This window comes from Patagioenas fasciata, chromosome 22 (assembly GCF_037038585.1).
Source record: "Patagioenas fasciata isolate bPatFas1 chromosome 22, bPatFas1.hap1, whole genome shotgun sequence".
Taxonomy (NCBI): domain Eukaryota; kingdom Metazoa; phylum Chordata; class Aves; order Columbiformes; family Columbidae; genus Patagioenas; species Patagioenas fasciata.
The window spans coordinates 2,396,760-2,413,817 of record NC_092541.1 but is presented as its reverse complement, the minus strand read 5'-3'; the positions used below and the strand labels follow the sequence as shown (position 1 = coordinate 2,413,817).

Sequence of the window (17,058 nt, the reverse complement as noted above, 5' to 3'; positions counted from 1 at the left end):
ACGCCACTTGGAAAAGCTCGGGTGTCCTTTCCGCGGCACCACCGCCTTGGGAAGGTGGAAATTCCCGGGCTGTGTGCGAGAAGCGCTGCAGGGGCAGCGAAAGCTCCTGCCCGCCAGCACGGGGTCGCGTCGGGTTAGGGCCGAAGAGGATTTTGTGTGTCGTGCGTGAGGCCAGGGCTGCAAGCAGGAGATGTAGGTCAGAGCTGCAGCGGCAAAGCCGCTCTCGTGGTTCCGAGGCCGGGACCACAGCAGGTGACATCGGGAACGGGCAGAGGAGCAGCCCCGACTGCCATCGCTCCCCACTCACCTGTGCGCGTGTTGGGGCGGCTCGGCTCCAGCTTTGGGGAGCAGCAGGTTCGCCCGGTTAACGGAGCTGTCAGGAACCGATGGCCTAAGGAGATTATTTTCAGGCTGAGCTGAAATCCAAGCCGTGAGGCTGGGCCGGGCAGCACGGCTGTCAGACAATTACCCACTGTCTCCTCCAGAGCCCTGCCAGACCTTTAGAAATAACAGAGGGAAGGGTGCAATTCAGTTTCACAGGCAGCTTTCAACTCTTTGTAAGCCGAAATTCAGGAGATCCTAATTACTGTAGCTGTACTTGAGTGACGGGGTTTTAGTGTTTCCCTCGGGAGTTATTATTAATCCTCATAACACAGGGTGTGTTTCCCTTGCTTTTTTTTTGTGCATAGATCCCAAAGTATTGTTCAGACTCTGTTACCAAAGGTATTAACCCCAGATCCAATGTAAGGGCTGCGCAAACCCCTCGGGGTGGTTGGACGAGGCTTTCTGGATAGTTGCACCAGCGTAACATTGCATGGGTTAGAATAATGAAGAACCTTGAGGCTCGTTAATGTAGCACATCCAAACAGGTTTCCCTTGGACATCAAAACCCTCTTTGGCCTTTCTGGATCATTCCCAGCAGTGGAACCGTGTTTCATTGCTTTGGAGGAGCAGTGCTACATCCCCTTTTCTTGTTCCCTCTGGGTTCGCGTTTTCCTTTCATTTTGCCATCCAGATTTACTTTCCAGTTCCAATTTTCACCTAATCTGTCGTCCACCCGCTGCTCCCCTCTTGAAGCGCTTAGTTCTGAGGAAGATCCTTTGATGTGGTTTCAGTCTTCCTCTTGAAATCGATTGCGCTAGACCTCTGGCTTCTGCCAGATTTTTGAAGACATCTCGGCGAGCGCTTCCCTGCGTCTTCTAGGAATCTAAATGCCATTAATATGTGACACTTGGGCTCCAGCAGGTCCCCGTGTCCCATCTGCAGTGACGAGCTCTCGCTGCCTCACCCTGCTTTGGGGGATAAATATACCCAAAACAGAGCGGTGTGGCCTCAGCTCTGTCTACACCGGAAAGTGAAACTAGGGTGTGAATTCACAGCATGCAAACAACTCTTCATAGCACCTTCTGAGCTCTGAAAAGCCTTTAAGCGATGGATTTTCACTAAGACCTTGCCCAAGGGGGACAGGAATGTCCCTTCCCGAGGGCACACGGAGCAGCTGAGCTGCTGCAAATACCCCCGTGGTGCTTGGGGCTGGAATTTTGGGATGGATTTGGCGGCGGAGGGGTTGTAGGGAGTGGATTTGTGCTGGACGCAAGCTTCCACTCATCGTGCTGGCTCCTTGTGGCTCCTCCAGCCTTTTTGGGGAGCGGGAAGGAGGCAGCAAACACCCCCTTTGGGTGATAGTTCCTGGCTGTGGTACTTTCTGGCTATTTCATGTGGTTTATCCAAAAATGCTGCTGACTGGTAGCGCTTCTGAACAGCCTGTTGGAAACACGGTGTCTGGAGCAGGCTGGGTGGGGAGCGTTGGGTCGGTTTTGTGAGCCGAGGTTGCGCTCGCACCACCCCCCAGGCAAATTCGGGAGGTGGCTTCTGTGCTCAGGACGTCCCAGTGCAGCCGGCGCCTGGTTCTGGCGATGCCGTGATCAGCCCAGCGGCGATGCCGCTTCCCTTGCCCTGCGGACGCCCCAGGGAGCCATCCTGCCCCACTTCCCTTGCCCTGTGGACACCCTGGGGAACCATCCTGCTGCTCTCCGCTGCACTTGCAGCGAATCCATGGGCTCGTGAGCCTTCCCAGCTGCCTCCTCCTGCCAGCTGCAGACACCGCCAGCACTTGTTGACGCGCACTCACACACGCTGCGTGTTTCGGGCTGCAACATCTGGCTCGCTCTGGGGTTTGTGATGGATGCCAAGGGCTCCCCGCACCCCCCTGTCCCGGTCAGGTGCTGGAGAGGGAGCGCAGCAGGGCGAACAACACACAATTGCAGGCTTCCCGCTGTTATTTGAGCTCTCGGCGTCGACCCAGGAGCGGCCGGGAGCTGACGGATCCTGGGAAGCTCTGCGCTGCGCCTGGCTCGGGCACATTCAAAACGGGGTAGGAGCTTGAGGGGGGAAGGATGATGATTACCACTGCAAATCAAAGCATGTCTCAGCATGGATATTCGCTGTGAGAATCCCTGAACCTTTTAGCATCACTTGTCCTGACGTGAGGGGGAATTCACCGGTGGCACCAGGGACTTGGAACAGTGTTCAGCCCATCTGTGGCTGCTGTGCCCCCAGCCCAGGGTGGCGCCGCGGTGCTGCCGATCCGTGGTAAAGGCTGCGGTGGCTCAGGCACAGATGCTGCAGCTTGTCCAAGCGCTCTTGCCCTGATGGAGACTGGGCTGAGCTGGCGATCCAGCCTGGAGAGGCAGCGGATACCTCCACCCTCCCCGGGCGGCTGCTCCAGCATCTCACCCTGTGCTGGAGCGGCTCTGGGCGCATTGTCCTCTGTGTCCTCCCTGCGTCCCCTCGCCAGTAGTTTAATCCAGGGCACAGCGGCTCTGCGATTCCGCCGCGGCACCCGCCTCCCCCACCCCTTCTGCATTTCCTCAGTGGTTCCCTCTAGGAGCTCGTCTCGCCAATCAGCGGGCTGGGACACGCTCCTCTGATTTCCCATCAATAAATTAATGAGTGAGGAGCTCGGGCGCTGCTCAGTGTCACAGAGAGGCCGGGACGCAGGTACAGCCCCGGGGGACAGCGAGCGCCGGGGGGTCGAGGTGCGTGCATGCCTGTGCTTGGCTGTCCCTGCCGCTTCATCTCGCTCCTCCGGGCTCATGGTTTGGAGCAGGAGTTTCCCCATCACGCTGTCACCTCCAGCTGGCCCAGCGCATCTCTTTTGGTGACATATCTTTTTAACTTGCTTGCTTTAAATAGACCTTCAACACGAAGCTGCCGCCTCATTTCGAAAGCGAGCTCTCACTTCCTCAGCGCTTCCCTGTTATTTTTCTATCCCCTCTGCAGCATGAGCTCCCCCACACACCTGTTTGCAAAGCACAAACCACTGGTATTTCTGCACACGGATTTCCAGCCGACGAGGCAGAGATCGAGACCTCTGGCCCTGCACAGCGGTGGGCGCACAGGCTTCTGCAGCCCAGGCTGGAGAATCCCCTTCGTTAGGGACGCCGCAGCCCTCGTTAGCGTTATTAATGTTGGCATGATGGTAGCACAGCCCTCCCCTTCAGATCAAGGCCGTGTTGTGCTTGGCAGCCCCCAGGTCTCTCCTGGAAGGCTCTGCAGAGCCTGCAAGCTCCACGGAGCAAAGTGGGGAAGAAACGGAGGCACAGAGAGGGGAAGGGATTTATCTGGGGTTCGGTTTCCCTCACTTTGCTCCTCGGCTGCAAAACTTGGGCTCTCGCCCCAAATTCCGGCTGCTTGAGAAGGGCCCTTTGTGGTGAGGAGGGGTTGTGGTTGTGCCGCACAGATCTATCTGGCAAACGATATCTAGGATGGTGTTTAGCAAGGAAAATCCTACCCCAAAATCTCCCGGGGAGGTCAGATCGACCCTACAGGTGAGCGCCCATGCACCGCCTGCAGCTCAGCCTCTCTTCCCCGCTCCCCTTTGCTTTCCCCCCCCACACTTTAATTTCGCAATTAAGATTTATTTCGCAGCTCAGGTTTCCCCCTTCCACCCTGCACTAACTCAAGCCTCACCCCGCGCTCCCTTCCCGACACTCTGCATTTAGAACATGTCTTCTCATGTGGTTTCCCCCCTGCCCTTCTGCGGCCTCGTGCACCTTGTGCGGAGCTCCAAAGAGGCGAATTTACGGGGGCGGAGGGGGGGAATTTGGGGAGGGGTTGTGTTTCTGAGCCACCTCATTCCTGCGACTCCGTGCGCGGTCTCGGGGCGTCCCGCAGCCCCCAGACGCCGCTCTCCTTTCCCTCCCCAGGCAGATGTGGAAAGTCGGAAAGATTTTCATGCTCCCTCTGAGCTCATAAATCAAGAAAGCTTAATCTCCTACATCCAGGAGGCTGTGATGAGAAAATACAGATTCCCCCTCCTCTCCCCCCCTAATTTCCACCACTCCCTTCCTCCTGTCTTTCATATTCCCGGCACATCTGGTGTGCGTTAGGCTGCCAGCTGTTGCATTGTGCAGAGTGATTAAACCATGTGGGAGGAATGGGGAGAGATTTTTATCTGGGCATTCATGAGTCTGCATTACAAGCGCTTTTTTCTTTAGCTCTGCCCCAGAAGAGGTCATCTGGAGTCAGGGATAGTGGAATGGAAGAAAGGTATCGTGCTTCTCTGTGTCTTCCTTCTATCTGCTCAGTAAGAAATAAAAGGTGTCTGCGCTAATGCACAGGTGTTCTGGTTTGGGCTGTAGCCATCCCATTGGAACTGTATCTATGATATTGATTGGTTGCGGTAATATCTCGCAAGAAGGGATCTTTGAACGCTGCTGGTTTGGCTTTGAAGTGACTTGAAGGTGAAGGTTTCACATCCGAGCGTGGGGATCTGGTTTTCGGTTCATTCCGCTCTCCCCCTGCTGAACTCCCACACTTCTCCCTCTCGCCCCCAACTCCTGGATTTCCCAGCATCTGCCCAAACCTCTTCATCCTCCTTCCCTCCCTGTCTCCTCCAGGCTTATGTGGGGTTTGGATCGCATCTGTTCCCGCCTGCTCAGATGCTGCTCTGGCCGTGTCTCTGTGAAGCGTTGGCTGCGGAGGGTTCGCACAGCCCCGGGCTGGCAGGGGGGACCCAGGGAAACTGCCACCCCAGCACAGGGACCAGCGAGCTCCCCCCAGGTGGAACGACCTTGCTGAGAACAGCACACCTGAGAGGTGCAGCTGAAAGAGACGTTTGAATCGCAGCCAAATTCCGAGTTGATTTGGGCTGAATAACCCTCTGCTGATGGTGCCGGCGAACCTTTGATGTCCGTGCCCTGATTGTCAGCGCCCCGTTTAATTTCCTGCACTTAGATGGGATGAGCGTAATCCCTAGGAGTGTAAAGCCTGTTGCTACCGAGCAGCAATAGAGGGAAACGCTGCTTTTCTCCCCTGAGCAACATGACCTGGCCATCACTTTGTGGGCAGAGGGGGCAATTAATTACTTCTCTTAAGGGGAAATTGGTAAAAAGAGCCCCCGCTGTGGCCACATCTGGCCTGAGTGAGTCACCTCTGTGTTTGCTGCTCCAGGGCTCCACCAGCCACCATGAGGGGAGCAAAGAGACCTCGGAGGTCGCCAGGTCGGACGTGAAGGGCAAGAAATCCTCGAGCCATGGGAGCAGCCACAAGGGGAAGAAGACGGGGAGCGGGAAGAGCTCGGTTGGCTTCAGCTCGGCTTCATCCAGCGGCACCTTCCAGCCTGCAGGTGAGGGCGGGAGGAGACGCAAGAAAGGAGGGTGGGGATGATATTTTGCTTTATTCTGGTATCCCTATATCTGTCGAGTACCCGTTCAGCAGCTGGCGCTGTGAGACTTTGCTGACAGCTGTTTCTTTAACCCCTTGAAGGGAAAAGAAAGTCTTATTGCTACTAATTCCATGCACGGAGGGGAGAAGCGAGTCAGGCGAGTGTGACACACGGGCCTGCTGCGCTGCGAGGAGAAACACATCCAGATGTGCGAGCGGAGGAGGAGGGACGGGGATCTGTGTGCAGGCGATGCAGCAGCACCTGCCCTCTCCTCCATCAGTGGCACCGTCTGCAGCAGCGTTTTGAGGAGCTTTAGGGGCAAGACTTGAGCCCAAACTTGATAGCCAGGCTCCCCAAGCTTTGAGCCAAAGCCTTGCAGGGCTCTGATGGCGCTCAGTTCCTTTTCAAGCTGTGGTCATTAACGGCCAGCACGTCTTGGCTGCTGGGATCCTAATTGGGGTAATGATGCGGGGCCTGGGGGAGCAGACACGTGCACGTTTTGTGGGGGTGACGCTGCTGGTTTGCACCTCTCATGCTTCCTAAAGAGCATCAGAAGGGCTGGAAGGTGGCAAAGGTGTGACCGTGCTCGTGTTGCCTCATGGGCTGAGTTACTGCCACCACAAGCCTTCTTCTATCTGCTTCCCCTCCTCATCCCCCAGGTACCTCTTGCAGCAGCTTGCAGTGCTCCCAGGACTTTGTGACGTTCCCCAAGCTCGAGCAGGACGACGAGAAGTACCGCAAACCCGTCTCCTCCTCCTCTTCCTCCCACTGCTCCCCTCTGTATGAAGGCCAGAAGGGGGACGTCTTTGAGCAGAAGGTGATCTTCTCGGGCTTCGGCTCCATCATGCGCTTCTCCACGTCGGCCGTGAGCCAGCAGAGAGCCCGCGATGCTTCCCCCGTGGACTATAAAGCCTCGAACCCCACGGGTGGCCCTTCGGTGGGGACCGGCGGGACCAGCGGGAGCAGCAGCCACAAGCGGATGCCGTCCCTCAGCGTGGAGGAGGGAGAGGTGCTGAAGGAAAAGAAGCACAAAGGCAGCAAGAAGAACAAGCACGGGCCCGGCAGGCCGAAAGGGGGGAAAAGCAAAGAGATTTTGGGTGCCCAGCTGGCTGGGTCCACATCTACGTCCTCGTCACCCTTCTCCGGGGGCTCTCTTGTCAGCTCCAGCGTCGGCGGCTCCTCACGGTCCTTCAGCCACCCGGGGAACCTGCCCAGCCTGAGCATGGAGTCCCCGCTGCTGGGCTCAGGTGTGTTCGCCCTCGGGGCTCCAGGTGTGCGCGGCTCCTCCCAGCCCCGCCGGCTTCTTCCTCACGTTTGCTGGTGTCTGGACCTGTCTGCACAGTCCAGCCCCTTTAATTCAGTCCCAAGAGCTATAAAAATCCACATCTAGGTCTCGCCTTTCCGCTTTGGCTTTCATCCTAGATTCTCCTCCGGGTCAGGTTCTCCGGCATTGGAGCTGGGGGCCTTTTCAAACCCTTTTATTGAGGGTTTGAGGAAAACCTCAGCTCGGCAGAGCTTAATTTCCAGAGTGATGAAGAGGGAAATTCATAGGCTAAACCCGACCAACCGCAGTCTGACCCCAAATGAGGGACTGGCATAAATGGGGCAGGTTTAACCCCTCTTTTAAAAGCAAAACCTCTCATCCTGGGCTCGCCACATCCACACAGGGCTGGGAGACTGGTCACACCATTAACTCTGCTGCGAGGTGACAGCTGTCCCCAGCCCGAGCCCCTGTCCGGGCAGGGATGGGGACATGGGGCACGAAGGGGTTAAGGCAGGAGGCAGAGGAGGAGCCTTCTGCTCCAGGCTGAGGTTTGACACTCTTCTGGCAGCAGAACTTGTCATCGCTCTATTGTGGGTTGTTTGCAGATGCTCCGATTTAGGTCAGATTGCGATGGGGGGGGAGGTATCATTTCGTTGTGTGCGCCTGGGAGCCCTGTGCTGCCTGCGAGAGGAGAGGAGCTGCAAGAATTGGGGCAACTTCCATCATCATACCCTTAGGCCATTTTTTTGGGTTGTTTTTGTGCCTCACCCCTGGAACAACAAAGGGATGTTTCAGAGAGGAGGAGGCTGCCCGGCCCTGCTCTCCTGTTCTCCTGTGTGTTGGCAGCGCCCCGAGGGACCCAGCTTTGGGCACTGCCCCGTCCCTGAGCCCCAGGGAGCCACTCGGGTCCCCTCCCTCGGTACAGCTCCCTCCTCACCTTTTCTTCCTCATTTATCCATCCCTGTCCCCTGGGCATCACGGAAGGGACAGGTCGGCTCAGCATGAGCGTGGCCTCTTGTCTCAGTGGGACTCCCTGAGTCCCCGTCCCCCTTCTGCCTTGTGCCTCCGCTGAGTCACTTGGCGCCGTGGTTTCCCTGTCGGACTGGATCAGGGTGCGGGGAGCAAACAAGAGGAGGGCAGGGGCAAGGCTGGGATAGTTCCTGATGCCTTTCGATAGCAGAGTATGGGCTGTGACCACCCTCGCCACGTGCCAAGCCCCGAGATGCTGCCGTGCAGGTTCCACTTGTTCTCGCCCATGGGTGCCACGTTCCCTTTCAGAAACCCAGCTGCCTCCAGGCCGTGGAGGGGAGCACGGCTCTCTAACGTCTCCTCCCCTCGCAGGGATCTACACCAGTAACAAGGACCCTATTTCCCACGGGGGCGGAGTGCTCCGTGCTGTCTGCAGTACCCCCCTCTCCTCCAGCCTCCTGGCACACCAGGCTACGGCGTCTCTCCCGCAGCTCAGCCGCTCGCCCTTCGCCAGCACCATCCCGGCTTCCTCCTCCTCGGTCTCCACCACGCAGGTAAGAGCATCAGGACCAGGAGAGGGGCCGTAGGTCGGGAAAGTGTTGGCCGGAGCGGTCGCTGGCAGAGCAGGGACAATTTGTGGGTGAAGAGGAGGTGCTTTTTCCACTCTTGGGTTCCCTTGGAGCCGGTGGGAAGATGCAGGCGGTTTTGTGTCTCAGGCTGTTTTGGGGTGGGAGGGCTTGCAAGCAAAAGGGGCACAGACAGCACTCAGGTAGCAGAGCCCTGGCCATCAGCATGTCCTGTATCCCGTGCTGCTTGTCCCCCGCTGCCAGCCCTGTCACCCTGTGCTGGGCGGGCTGTGCTGGGGACAGAGCCTTGTCCTTTGTCGGGTGTTTCACAGGGAGGACAGAGCTGGTTTTACAGCATTAACACGGCTCATTCAGACCTCTTGGCTCCGAGACAGGGCTGGGAAGATTTCAACTGTCTAGCGAGCCTTCCAAGGAGATATTTTTAACACTCCCTCTCATGAGCAAGCTGGGTTCGCGAGTCAGGAAGAGCTGAAATAATGAAGTTATTTTCCTCTTGCATTTTTGAGAAGTCATTTCTCTCTCCCTCCTCGTTTTGCCCTGTAGGTGTTCTCACTGGCAGGTTCAACATTTAGCCTCCCTTCCTCCCATATATTTGGAAACCCCCTCGCATCTGGGCTATCAATCAACCCGCTCCTAAATCAGTCGGAAAGCAGCCGGGCAGGTACGTGAACCAGAAGGTATGTGAGTCTGGGCTTCCCAAGGGCTCTCGCTGGAAGAGTCGAGACAACTGCACCCATAGTTTCACAGCTGCCCCCCCTGCTCGTCCCCATCCCGTGCGTGTGACAGCGGGCGGCTCGGACACGGGGACAGTGGCTTTTCCCCTTAGCAGGAGGTGCTTGTGTTTGCCTTAACCGCTGGCTCGCAGTGCTGTAAAACCACATCTGCTGCTGTGTCTGTTGGATAACGCGTGTCCCTGGACACGTGCTAGAAAAGTGCAAGAATGTGCGTCCCTCCCTACAGCAGTTTGTTGACTTTTTACTCACCAAAGCTGTGCAAACCTGGCGAGAGCTACTGTGAGCTTTTGCTTGCTCAAAGCACAAGTTTTCGCTTTGTTTTCGAAAACGAGAGCTACCTCACACTCTTCATTTGCATCTTCCATTTCTGTTTTGAGCTACTTTCTGCCCTTCCCCTTTGGCTTTGTCATGAATGCAACAAAATCTACGTTTCCAACTTCCAAACGTGAACGTGCCAACACGGAATTACTTACAACTGCTCATTTTTTCCCACCGAAGCAAATGCGCTTTTCTTGGAAAATTGCCTGGTTAATAAGCAGGAAACTTGAAGCATCATAAGATTCCTTGGGGTTTTTTTCCCCAAAACACAGCGAGCCTGATTTTTGGTTAAACAAAAGCACCCTCCTGACTTGTCAGATGTTGCCGTTAGAGGTGCAACTGTCTCGTGCTCCCCTCGCCCAGTAAAACCCTGCCCGGTGTCCCCCAAGTGACAAGGACTTTCAGACACCCCATCCCCGTTAGCAGCGATCGGAGTTCTCCGCATAATCCCACACCGGTGTGCCCTTATTTGCCTTTAACAAGCGTGCATGCCTGCATGTAAAGCATGGATGAACACGTGCGCTTGTTCACGGCCTTGGCGAGCCCGCCTGTGTGTCCGTCCGTCTGTCCCCGGCGGTGTTTTGTCTGTGTGTCCCTGCTGGAGGTGACGGCGCAGCTGATTCAGGGAGCGTGAGTCAGGAGTGATTCAGGCACCTGGAGCGGAGGGAAGAACAGGATTCCAAGGGCTTTTCTCCCCTCGTGGGGATGAACAGCAGAGGGATGAGCCGGTGCTGTATTTTGGCAAGGGGCTGATGGGGAAGGAAGCGGCTCGGGGGCAGGAATAGCCCTGTGGTTCAGGCTCAGGCTTCTGTTCCAGCCCCGCGGCTGCAGTGGAATCATGATGGCAAAAGCCTGATCCTTCGTTTCCATTTCCAACATTGTCGTGTGGTTGTTTGGCTGGGGTCTCACAAGCTTCAGGACGTGTTTCTTCCAGTTCCAGGCAGCGTTTAGAACCGCTCCTGGGTTTTGTCGCAGTTAAGGTTTGTCTGTCACTATCTCAGAGCTCTTAAGCCAAATTCACTTTGTTTGTTTCCAGGGGGATTAATTAACGTGCCTTAAAGCACCTGTGTGAGCCATTTTCACTTGAAAGTGTGACTGCTTTAATCCCCAATCATTAACAGGGAGGTTGTGAAGTTCTAAGTAATCCCACCTTGCCTTTAATTCAGATTACCTTTGCTGAGAGTGTCATGTAGACAGATCCCAGGGAGACGCAGCTTTCGTTGCAGTCGTGTTTGAGCTCTCCAGTTGTAATGGGACGCGGGGAAATGGTGTTACCCTGGCTTACAGATGGGAGAGCCGAGCAGCTGTTGTCAGCGATGCAGGGCGATACCAGGATGCCGTTGGCAGTACAAAAAGCCTGATTCTTATCTTCCCACTCCCTTCGCTACTGTCTAGTTCTCCCTCCCACGGCTCGTCCTGGATCCTGCCTCATTATGATGACAGGCCAAGCGTATTTTATCTTCTCGAGTTGTCTTCAAGCCCGTGTTTCATCCGTGCTGCCTCGGAAAGCGCCGTCTTTGGGCGATAACTCGGTCGTCTCGCCGATCTGCAGACAACAGGCTGGTGTGGGCCAGGAGATAACTGAATATAGAGCCTGGTAGCGCTCAGAAAACCAGAATTGTGTATGTGTGCAGCCTTCCTGGGCTGCTGGCAAAGCTTAGCTGAGTGTTTCCTTGGTTGGGAGTTAAAACTGTTGTGGCAAAGCTGCCCATAGTGTGCTGGGGATGTTTCTCAAAGGCTTTATGGTGGAAACAAGATGGAGAGTGGCCTGTTCCCAGCCTTCTGGGAGCGGATCCTGGTTGGAGAATTTAGGAAAGTGTCCCTAGAATCCGGATTTATCTCCGCATGGGGTCATATACTGGGAAATTAGTGTTGACTGGCAACTGCTGGTCACCTCCAGAAAGCAGTGGCTTCTCCCCGGGAGGGTGGACTGGTTATAATTGATGGCCAGAAGGACATTCCCATGGGGATGAAGGAGTGAGGATCCCACTCGTACCTGTCTGTAAGAGCTACCGAACAACAGCTGCATTTGCTTGTTCTCAGCCGTGGAAAATACTGCCAGTAACTGATGCCCTGCTCAGGACATGACACTGTAAATCACAGTGTTCCCTGCAGGAGACTTCCTGGATTCCTGCACATAAGAAATGTCTTTTATTGTGTGAAGAAGAGGAGGAGCGATTCAGCCAGCTGGTGCAGGCTGGAGTCACAACATCTGACACGTCCCAGAGCCCGGGGAACGTGTGTTTACGGGCTGGCAGGCTCTGGGGATGGAAAGCAAATGGCAGATAAATATACTTCGCTTCTTGATTACTCGTTGGGTGGGAGATACCCTGCACATGTACAGCGGCTCCGGCCCCAGCACCGCGGTGTCCCAGCTCCCTGGGACAGAGGGATGGGTATGGAGGTGGCTTCTGGACACTGAAGCAATTACTGAAGCTCTTTAAGAGGAGCGGAGCATCTGGAAATTTTGGAAGACTCCAGATGGGTTTTGGGAGTGGAGGCAATAGGGGAATTTGGGGAACGGAGGCAGAGGCTGCCGTGGTTCTTAGGAGAGCCGAGCGGGGCTTTGCAAAGGATTGACTCATCCTTGCAGCCTCAGCAAAGCTGCTCCCCCACTACTCCTGCAGCTTTAGAGCTAAAGGAGAAGCTGCTTTCTGCTCATCCCGCCGTGTCTGCAGCTGGGAAAGAGCTGGGAAGGAGCTGGGAAAGAGCAAGGGAAGGAGCTGGGAAAGAGCAGGGGAAGGAGCTGGGAAAGAGCAAGGGAAGGAGCTGGGAAAGAGCAGAGGAAGGAGACAGGAAGGAGCTGGGAAAGAGCTGGGAAAGAGCAAGGGAGGGAGATGGGAAGAAGCCTGGAAAAAGCAGAGGAAGGAGCCGGGAAAGAGCAAGGGAAAAAGCTGGGAAAGAGCAAGGGAAGGAACTGGGAAAGAGCTGGGAAGGATCTGGGAAAGAGCAGGGGAAGGAGCTGGGAAAGAGCTGAGAAGGAGCTGGGAAAGTGGAGGGGAAGGAGACAGGGAGGAGCAGGGGAAGGAGCTGGGAAAGAGCAAGGGAAGGAGATGGAAAAGAGAAGGACAAGGAGCCGGGAAAGAGCAAGGGAAGGAGCTGGGAAGAAGCCTGGAAAGAGCAGAGGAAGGAGCCGGGAAAGAGCAAGGAAAGGAGCCTGGAAGGAGCAGGGGAAGGAGCCGTGGAATAGCAGGGGAAGGAGCTTGGAAAGAGCAAGGGAAGGAGCCGGGAAGGAGCCGCTACCCCCGGCTCTGCCCGCTCCCCGCACCCTCCCCGCGGCTTCGCGCTTGCGGCCCCGTCCCCTCGGGCACATTGAGCCCCCGCCACACGGAGCGCGGGGAGGTTGTCGGTGACCTTCCCAGGGTCACCCCCCCATGGCAGTGTGACTCGCGGTGACATCAGCCCCTCCCCCGGCGGGCGGGGCTGGGCGGACCCGGCCCGTTCCGCGGGGCTGCGCTGCTCGGTGCTCCCATCTAGCGGGGACCGGCCCCGGGTGACAGAGCCGGGCACCTGCCGCCTATGAACCGCGGGCCTTTCCGCCCCTCTCCCCACGCAGAGCCCGACCTGGAAGACTGCAGCTTCGGGTGCCGAGGGACGTCGCCCCAGGAGAGTCTCTCTTCCATGTGAGTGTCCTTCAGGTGTCCCCTCCCGCGGGGCCGGGCGTGGGGGTGCAGCCAAATCCGCACGGGGGGACCCCGGGAAACCAGGGGATGACACAGCAAGGAGAGGGAAAGAGACGGGGGGAAGGAGAGGCAGCTGCTTCTCTCCTCCTTGGAGCTGGGAATGGGATGGGGTGGGAATGGGAGGGATGGGATGAGATAGGGTAGGACAGGATGGAATGGGGCAGGGTGGGAATGGGATGGGGTGGGATGGGAATAGCATGGAAATGGGATGGGGTGGCAGTGGGAGGGATGGGGTGGCAATGTGGTGGGATGGGATGAGATAGGGTAGGATAGGATGGAATGGGGCAGGGTGGGAATGGGATGGGGTGGGAATAGCATGGAAATGGGATGGGGTGGCAGTGGGAGGGATGGGGTGGCAATGGGAGGGATGGGGTGGCAATGTGGTGGGTTGGGATGAGATAGGGTAGGATAGGATGGAAAGGGGCAGGGTGGGAATGGGATGGGAATGGCATGGAAATGGGATGGGGTGGGAATGGGAGGGATGGGGTGGCAATGTGGTGGGATGGGATGAGATAGGGTAGGGTAGGATGGAATGGGGCAGGGTGGAAATGGGATGGGGTGGGATGGGAATAGCATGGAAATGGGATGGGGTGGGAATGGGAGGGATGGGGTGGCAATGTGGTGGGATGGGATGAGATAGGATGGGATAGGATAGGATGGAATGGGGCAGGGTGGGAATGGGATGGGGTGGGATGGGAATGGAAGGGGTGAGGTGGGGATGGGGTGGGATAGGGTGGCAGGAGGCCGGTTTGCTTTCCCAATACAAACTGGGGCTAATGGGAACGGAGGGCTCCCCTGAAGCAGAGCAGAGGAGATGGAGGCTGGGAGGGATGCAGCCGCTCCCGGTGCAAGGCAGAGGAGACGTGGGGAGAAGGGAGCTGGGGAGTGCGGGTGCAGACACCTCTGACGTGTCCCAACCCTTCCCCAGGTCCCCCATCAGCAGCCTGCCGACCCTCTTCGACCAGACCGTGTCCTGTAGCAGCAGCGGGCAGCTGGAGAATGTTCCCCAGGCCACCCCGAACATCGAGCAGCTCCTGGAGAAACAGGGCAATGGGGAAGCCGGCGTAAACAGTGAGTCACCCCGGGCACGGGCTGTGGGAGGAGAGGTCCTTGTGCGTGCTTGTGTGGGAGCCAGCTGGGATTTTGCCCACAGGCGAAGGAGCCGGGTGGGGGACAAAGCGCTAGTCTGTGCTGGGGGGGGGTAGCTGGGATGGTGATCTGGGGCCAGTCTCCTCCCCCAGCGTGGTCTAATTGCGGTACCTCCTGTGGATCCCCTTCTCCTCTTTCCCCCGTTACCCGTGACCCTCTCCCCTGTTCCCCCTGCCGTCCCCTGCAGTTGTCGAGATGCTCAAAGCCCTGCACTCGCTGCAGAAGGAGAACCAGCGGCTCCAGGAGCAGATCATGACGCTGACGGCCAAGAAGGAGCGTCTGCAGCTCCTCAACGTCCAGCTCTCCGTCCCTTTCCCCGTGGTGACCAGCAGCAACGGCCCAGGCAGCCAGGCCCAGTACATCCTGCCTGCCAGCGGTGAGGACTCGTCACCCTGTGCCCCGGGTGGGCAGGCGGGGGTCACGGTGGGGAGGATCTGACCCATTTCTCTGTCCCTTGATATTGCTGTGGCAACGTCAGGCTCCATCCCTGACTCTGTCCTCCCTTATTCCTCCGTGCAGTCTGCAACAACGACTCCCTGAGCATCAGCAAGAGCCCCCCATGCAAGAACAGCTTTGGGATGGAGAACTCGCTCTCCACCTCCTCTGAGGTACGCTGGCCAGCCGGGAAGGGCCAGGGAGGGGACAGAGCAGTGCCGTCCCAGCGCTCCGACTCCATACCCAGCTCATAAAGCCGCCTAATCCAGGCCCAGAAATCAGGTTTCTTTCTCTGGAGTGCTCGTTCTTCACCTTGGAGACTGGGAGCGTGAGGCGAGAAGGCTTCTAGGTTATTGCGCCTGCTCTTTAGAGATCCAGCAAAGCGTGTCTGAGCTGCGGGACCCCTCTGAGCACACAGCCCCGCCTGCACTCACAGCCCCCCCCTCCCCAAAGCACCCCTGGAGCTGCGCTGAGCTTTCGCAAGCCGCCCCAGTCCGATGCTCTTATGTCCGTTTTTCCCCCAGGACCCTCATTCAGGTTGCCCCAGCAGGAGCAGCTCTTCCCTGTCCTTCCACAGCACCCCTCCGCCCCTGCCCATGCTGCAGCAGAGTCCTGCCTCGCTACCCCTGCCCGGGGTGCAGCAGGTGAATGGCCTGGCCAGGGTGGCGGGCAGCGGGCTGGGGGGTGGCAGCAGTGCCGGCCACAGCCTCTCCACGGTGCCCATGGTGGACGGCCTGATGGGGAGCCTGGCAGGAGGTCAGCAGATGCCCATCAACGGGATCCTGGGGAGCCTGAATGGAGCTCAGGCCGCCCAGCCTCCGACGCAGGCGAGCGGGCCGCCGACCTTGCAGCTCTCCACCAGCCTGAGCAGGTGAGGACGGGGAGCTCGCGGGGACAGCCCTGCCCTCTCCAGCAGAAGCTTAGCACCGGGAGGGATGGAGGGAAACCCGACGTGCGCAGGGCCATGACGCGCTGCGCTGACATCCCCTGCCCTGCTCCCCTTGCAGTGTCCCCAGCCTGAGTCCCCTGACCGAGCAGCAGCGGCACGTCCTGCACCAGCACGAGCAGCAGCTCCAGCAGCTCCAGCAGCTCCTGACTTCCCAGCCGCTTAATCCGGTAAGTGCGTGCCCGCTGGCGCCTTTTATCTGATGAGCTGTTTGATGGGGAAGCCGCAGAGCAGAGAGCGAAACTCGGGGCTCCCTCCTCCACGTGGGTCCCCTGCCCGCGGGGCTGCCGAGTCTTGTGTCCTTGGCTCGGGGCTGCTGGGGGTGGAACGGGGAAGAAGAGCTGTAGGTGGGAAGGTGCGGCACCTCCCGGAGCGGGGCGAGATGGGGATTTGAAGTTTTGCATACAAATCTGGGTTTCCCACATCCTGAGGGGGTGAGAACACGGCAGCGCTGAGCCAGCGTAAAATCGGGAGGGTTGTTGCCTCCTCCAGCCGCCTCTGGATGCAAATCCTGTCTGCTCCGGCGTGTCTCGGCGCTCGCAGGTGAGGCCCACGGGAGAGGAGGAACTTGCTTGGGGATGCTACTTGAGTTTAGAAAGATAAGCAGCAAATTGCGTAGTGCCGAGGCGGGTGAGCTGTGTCTGGGCACATTGACGCGGAGGTGCCAGGGGCTGAGGGTTTGGGGTCAGGACGAGGAGCAGGCGGCTGTTTGAGGATCCTGGATCTCTGCCCGAGTCCTCCAGGCACAACAGCCACCCCGTCACAGGCCGTTGTGGGAAGGGCTGCCCCAAAATGGGGTGAACGAGCCCCGGAGTGTGGCAGAACCAGTAGAAACCTCTGCGCCGTCCCTGCCCTGGCTGGTGCAAAAGGAGCTGTGGTTTTGTGCGTTGAGATTCGCCGGTTGACATTGGAATACGTTCTTAAATAAACGTCGTTATGTTATACATCGTTTTAATGCGCTTTTCTCACGTTATGGTTTTTTTGCTAGCGGCTTATTACTCGCTGTTTGTTCCGTATTTATTTTAGACTGTGGAAGTGATGTTAGGCAAAAAGCAAATTTTCTTATTCAAGTTCAAAATGGGTTGTAAAGCAGAGGGGACAACTCGTGAGAGCAACAAGGGGTTTGGCCCAGGAACTGCCCATGAATGGCCAGAGCAGTGGTGGCTCAAGGAGCCTCACAAAGGGGGCGAGAGCCTCCAAGATGAGAAGCAAAGTGACCATCAGAAGGTGACAACGACCAACCAAGAGCGATGGTGGACACTGATCCTCTTACAACCACCCGAGAAGCTGCCAAAGAACTCGATG

General features: G+C 57.5%; 1 protein-coding gene across 3 annotated transcripts in view; it reads left to right on the top strand.

The window, feature by feature from the left end:
- Nucleotides 1-17,058, top strand: part of MLLT6 (MLLT6, PHD finger containing) — a 40,512-nt gene that overhangs the window by 18,605 nt on the left and 4,849 nt on the right. For all 3 annotated transcript variants that reach the window (XM_065856110.2, XM_065856109.2, XM_065856111.2), the window contains 10 exons: nt 5,455-5,629; nt 6,328-6,915; nt 8,274-8,455; nt 9,032-9,149; nt 13,097-13,163; nt 14,152-14,294; nt 14,560-14,748; nt 14,892-14,980; nt 15,332-15,678; nt 15,815-15,923. In XM_065856110.2, coding sequence (XP_065712182.1) covers nt 5,455-5,629; nt 6,328-6,915; nt 8,274-8,455; nt 9,032-9,149; nt 13,097-13,163; nt 14,152-14,294; nt 14,560-14,748; nt 14,892-14,980; nt 15,332-15,678; nt 15,815-15,923 — 2,007 coding nt within the window. The remainder of the gene's footprint in view (nt 1-5,454; nt 5,630-6,327; nt 6,916-8,273; nt 8,456-9,031; nt 9,150-13,096; nt 13,164-14,151; nt 14,295-14,559; nt 14,749-14,891; nt 14,981-15,331; nt 15,679-15,814; nt 15,924-17,058) is intronic.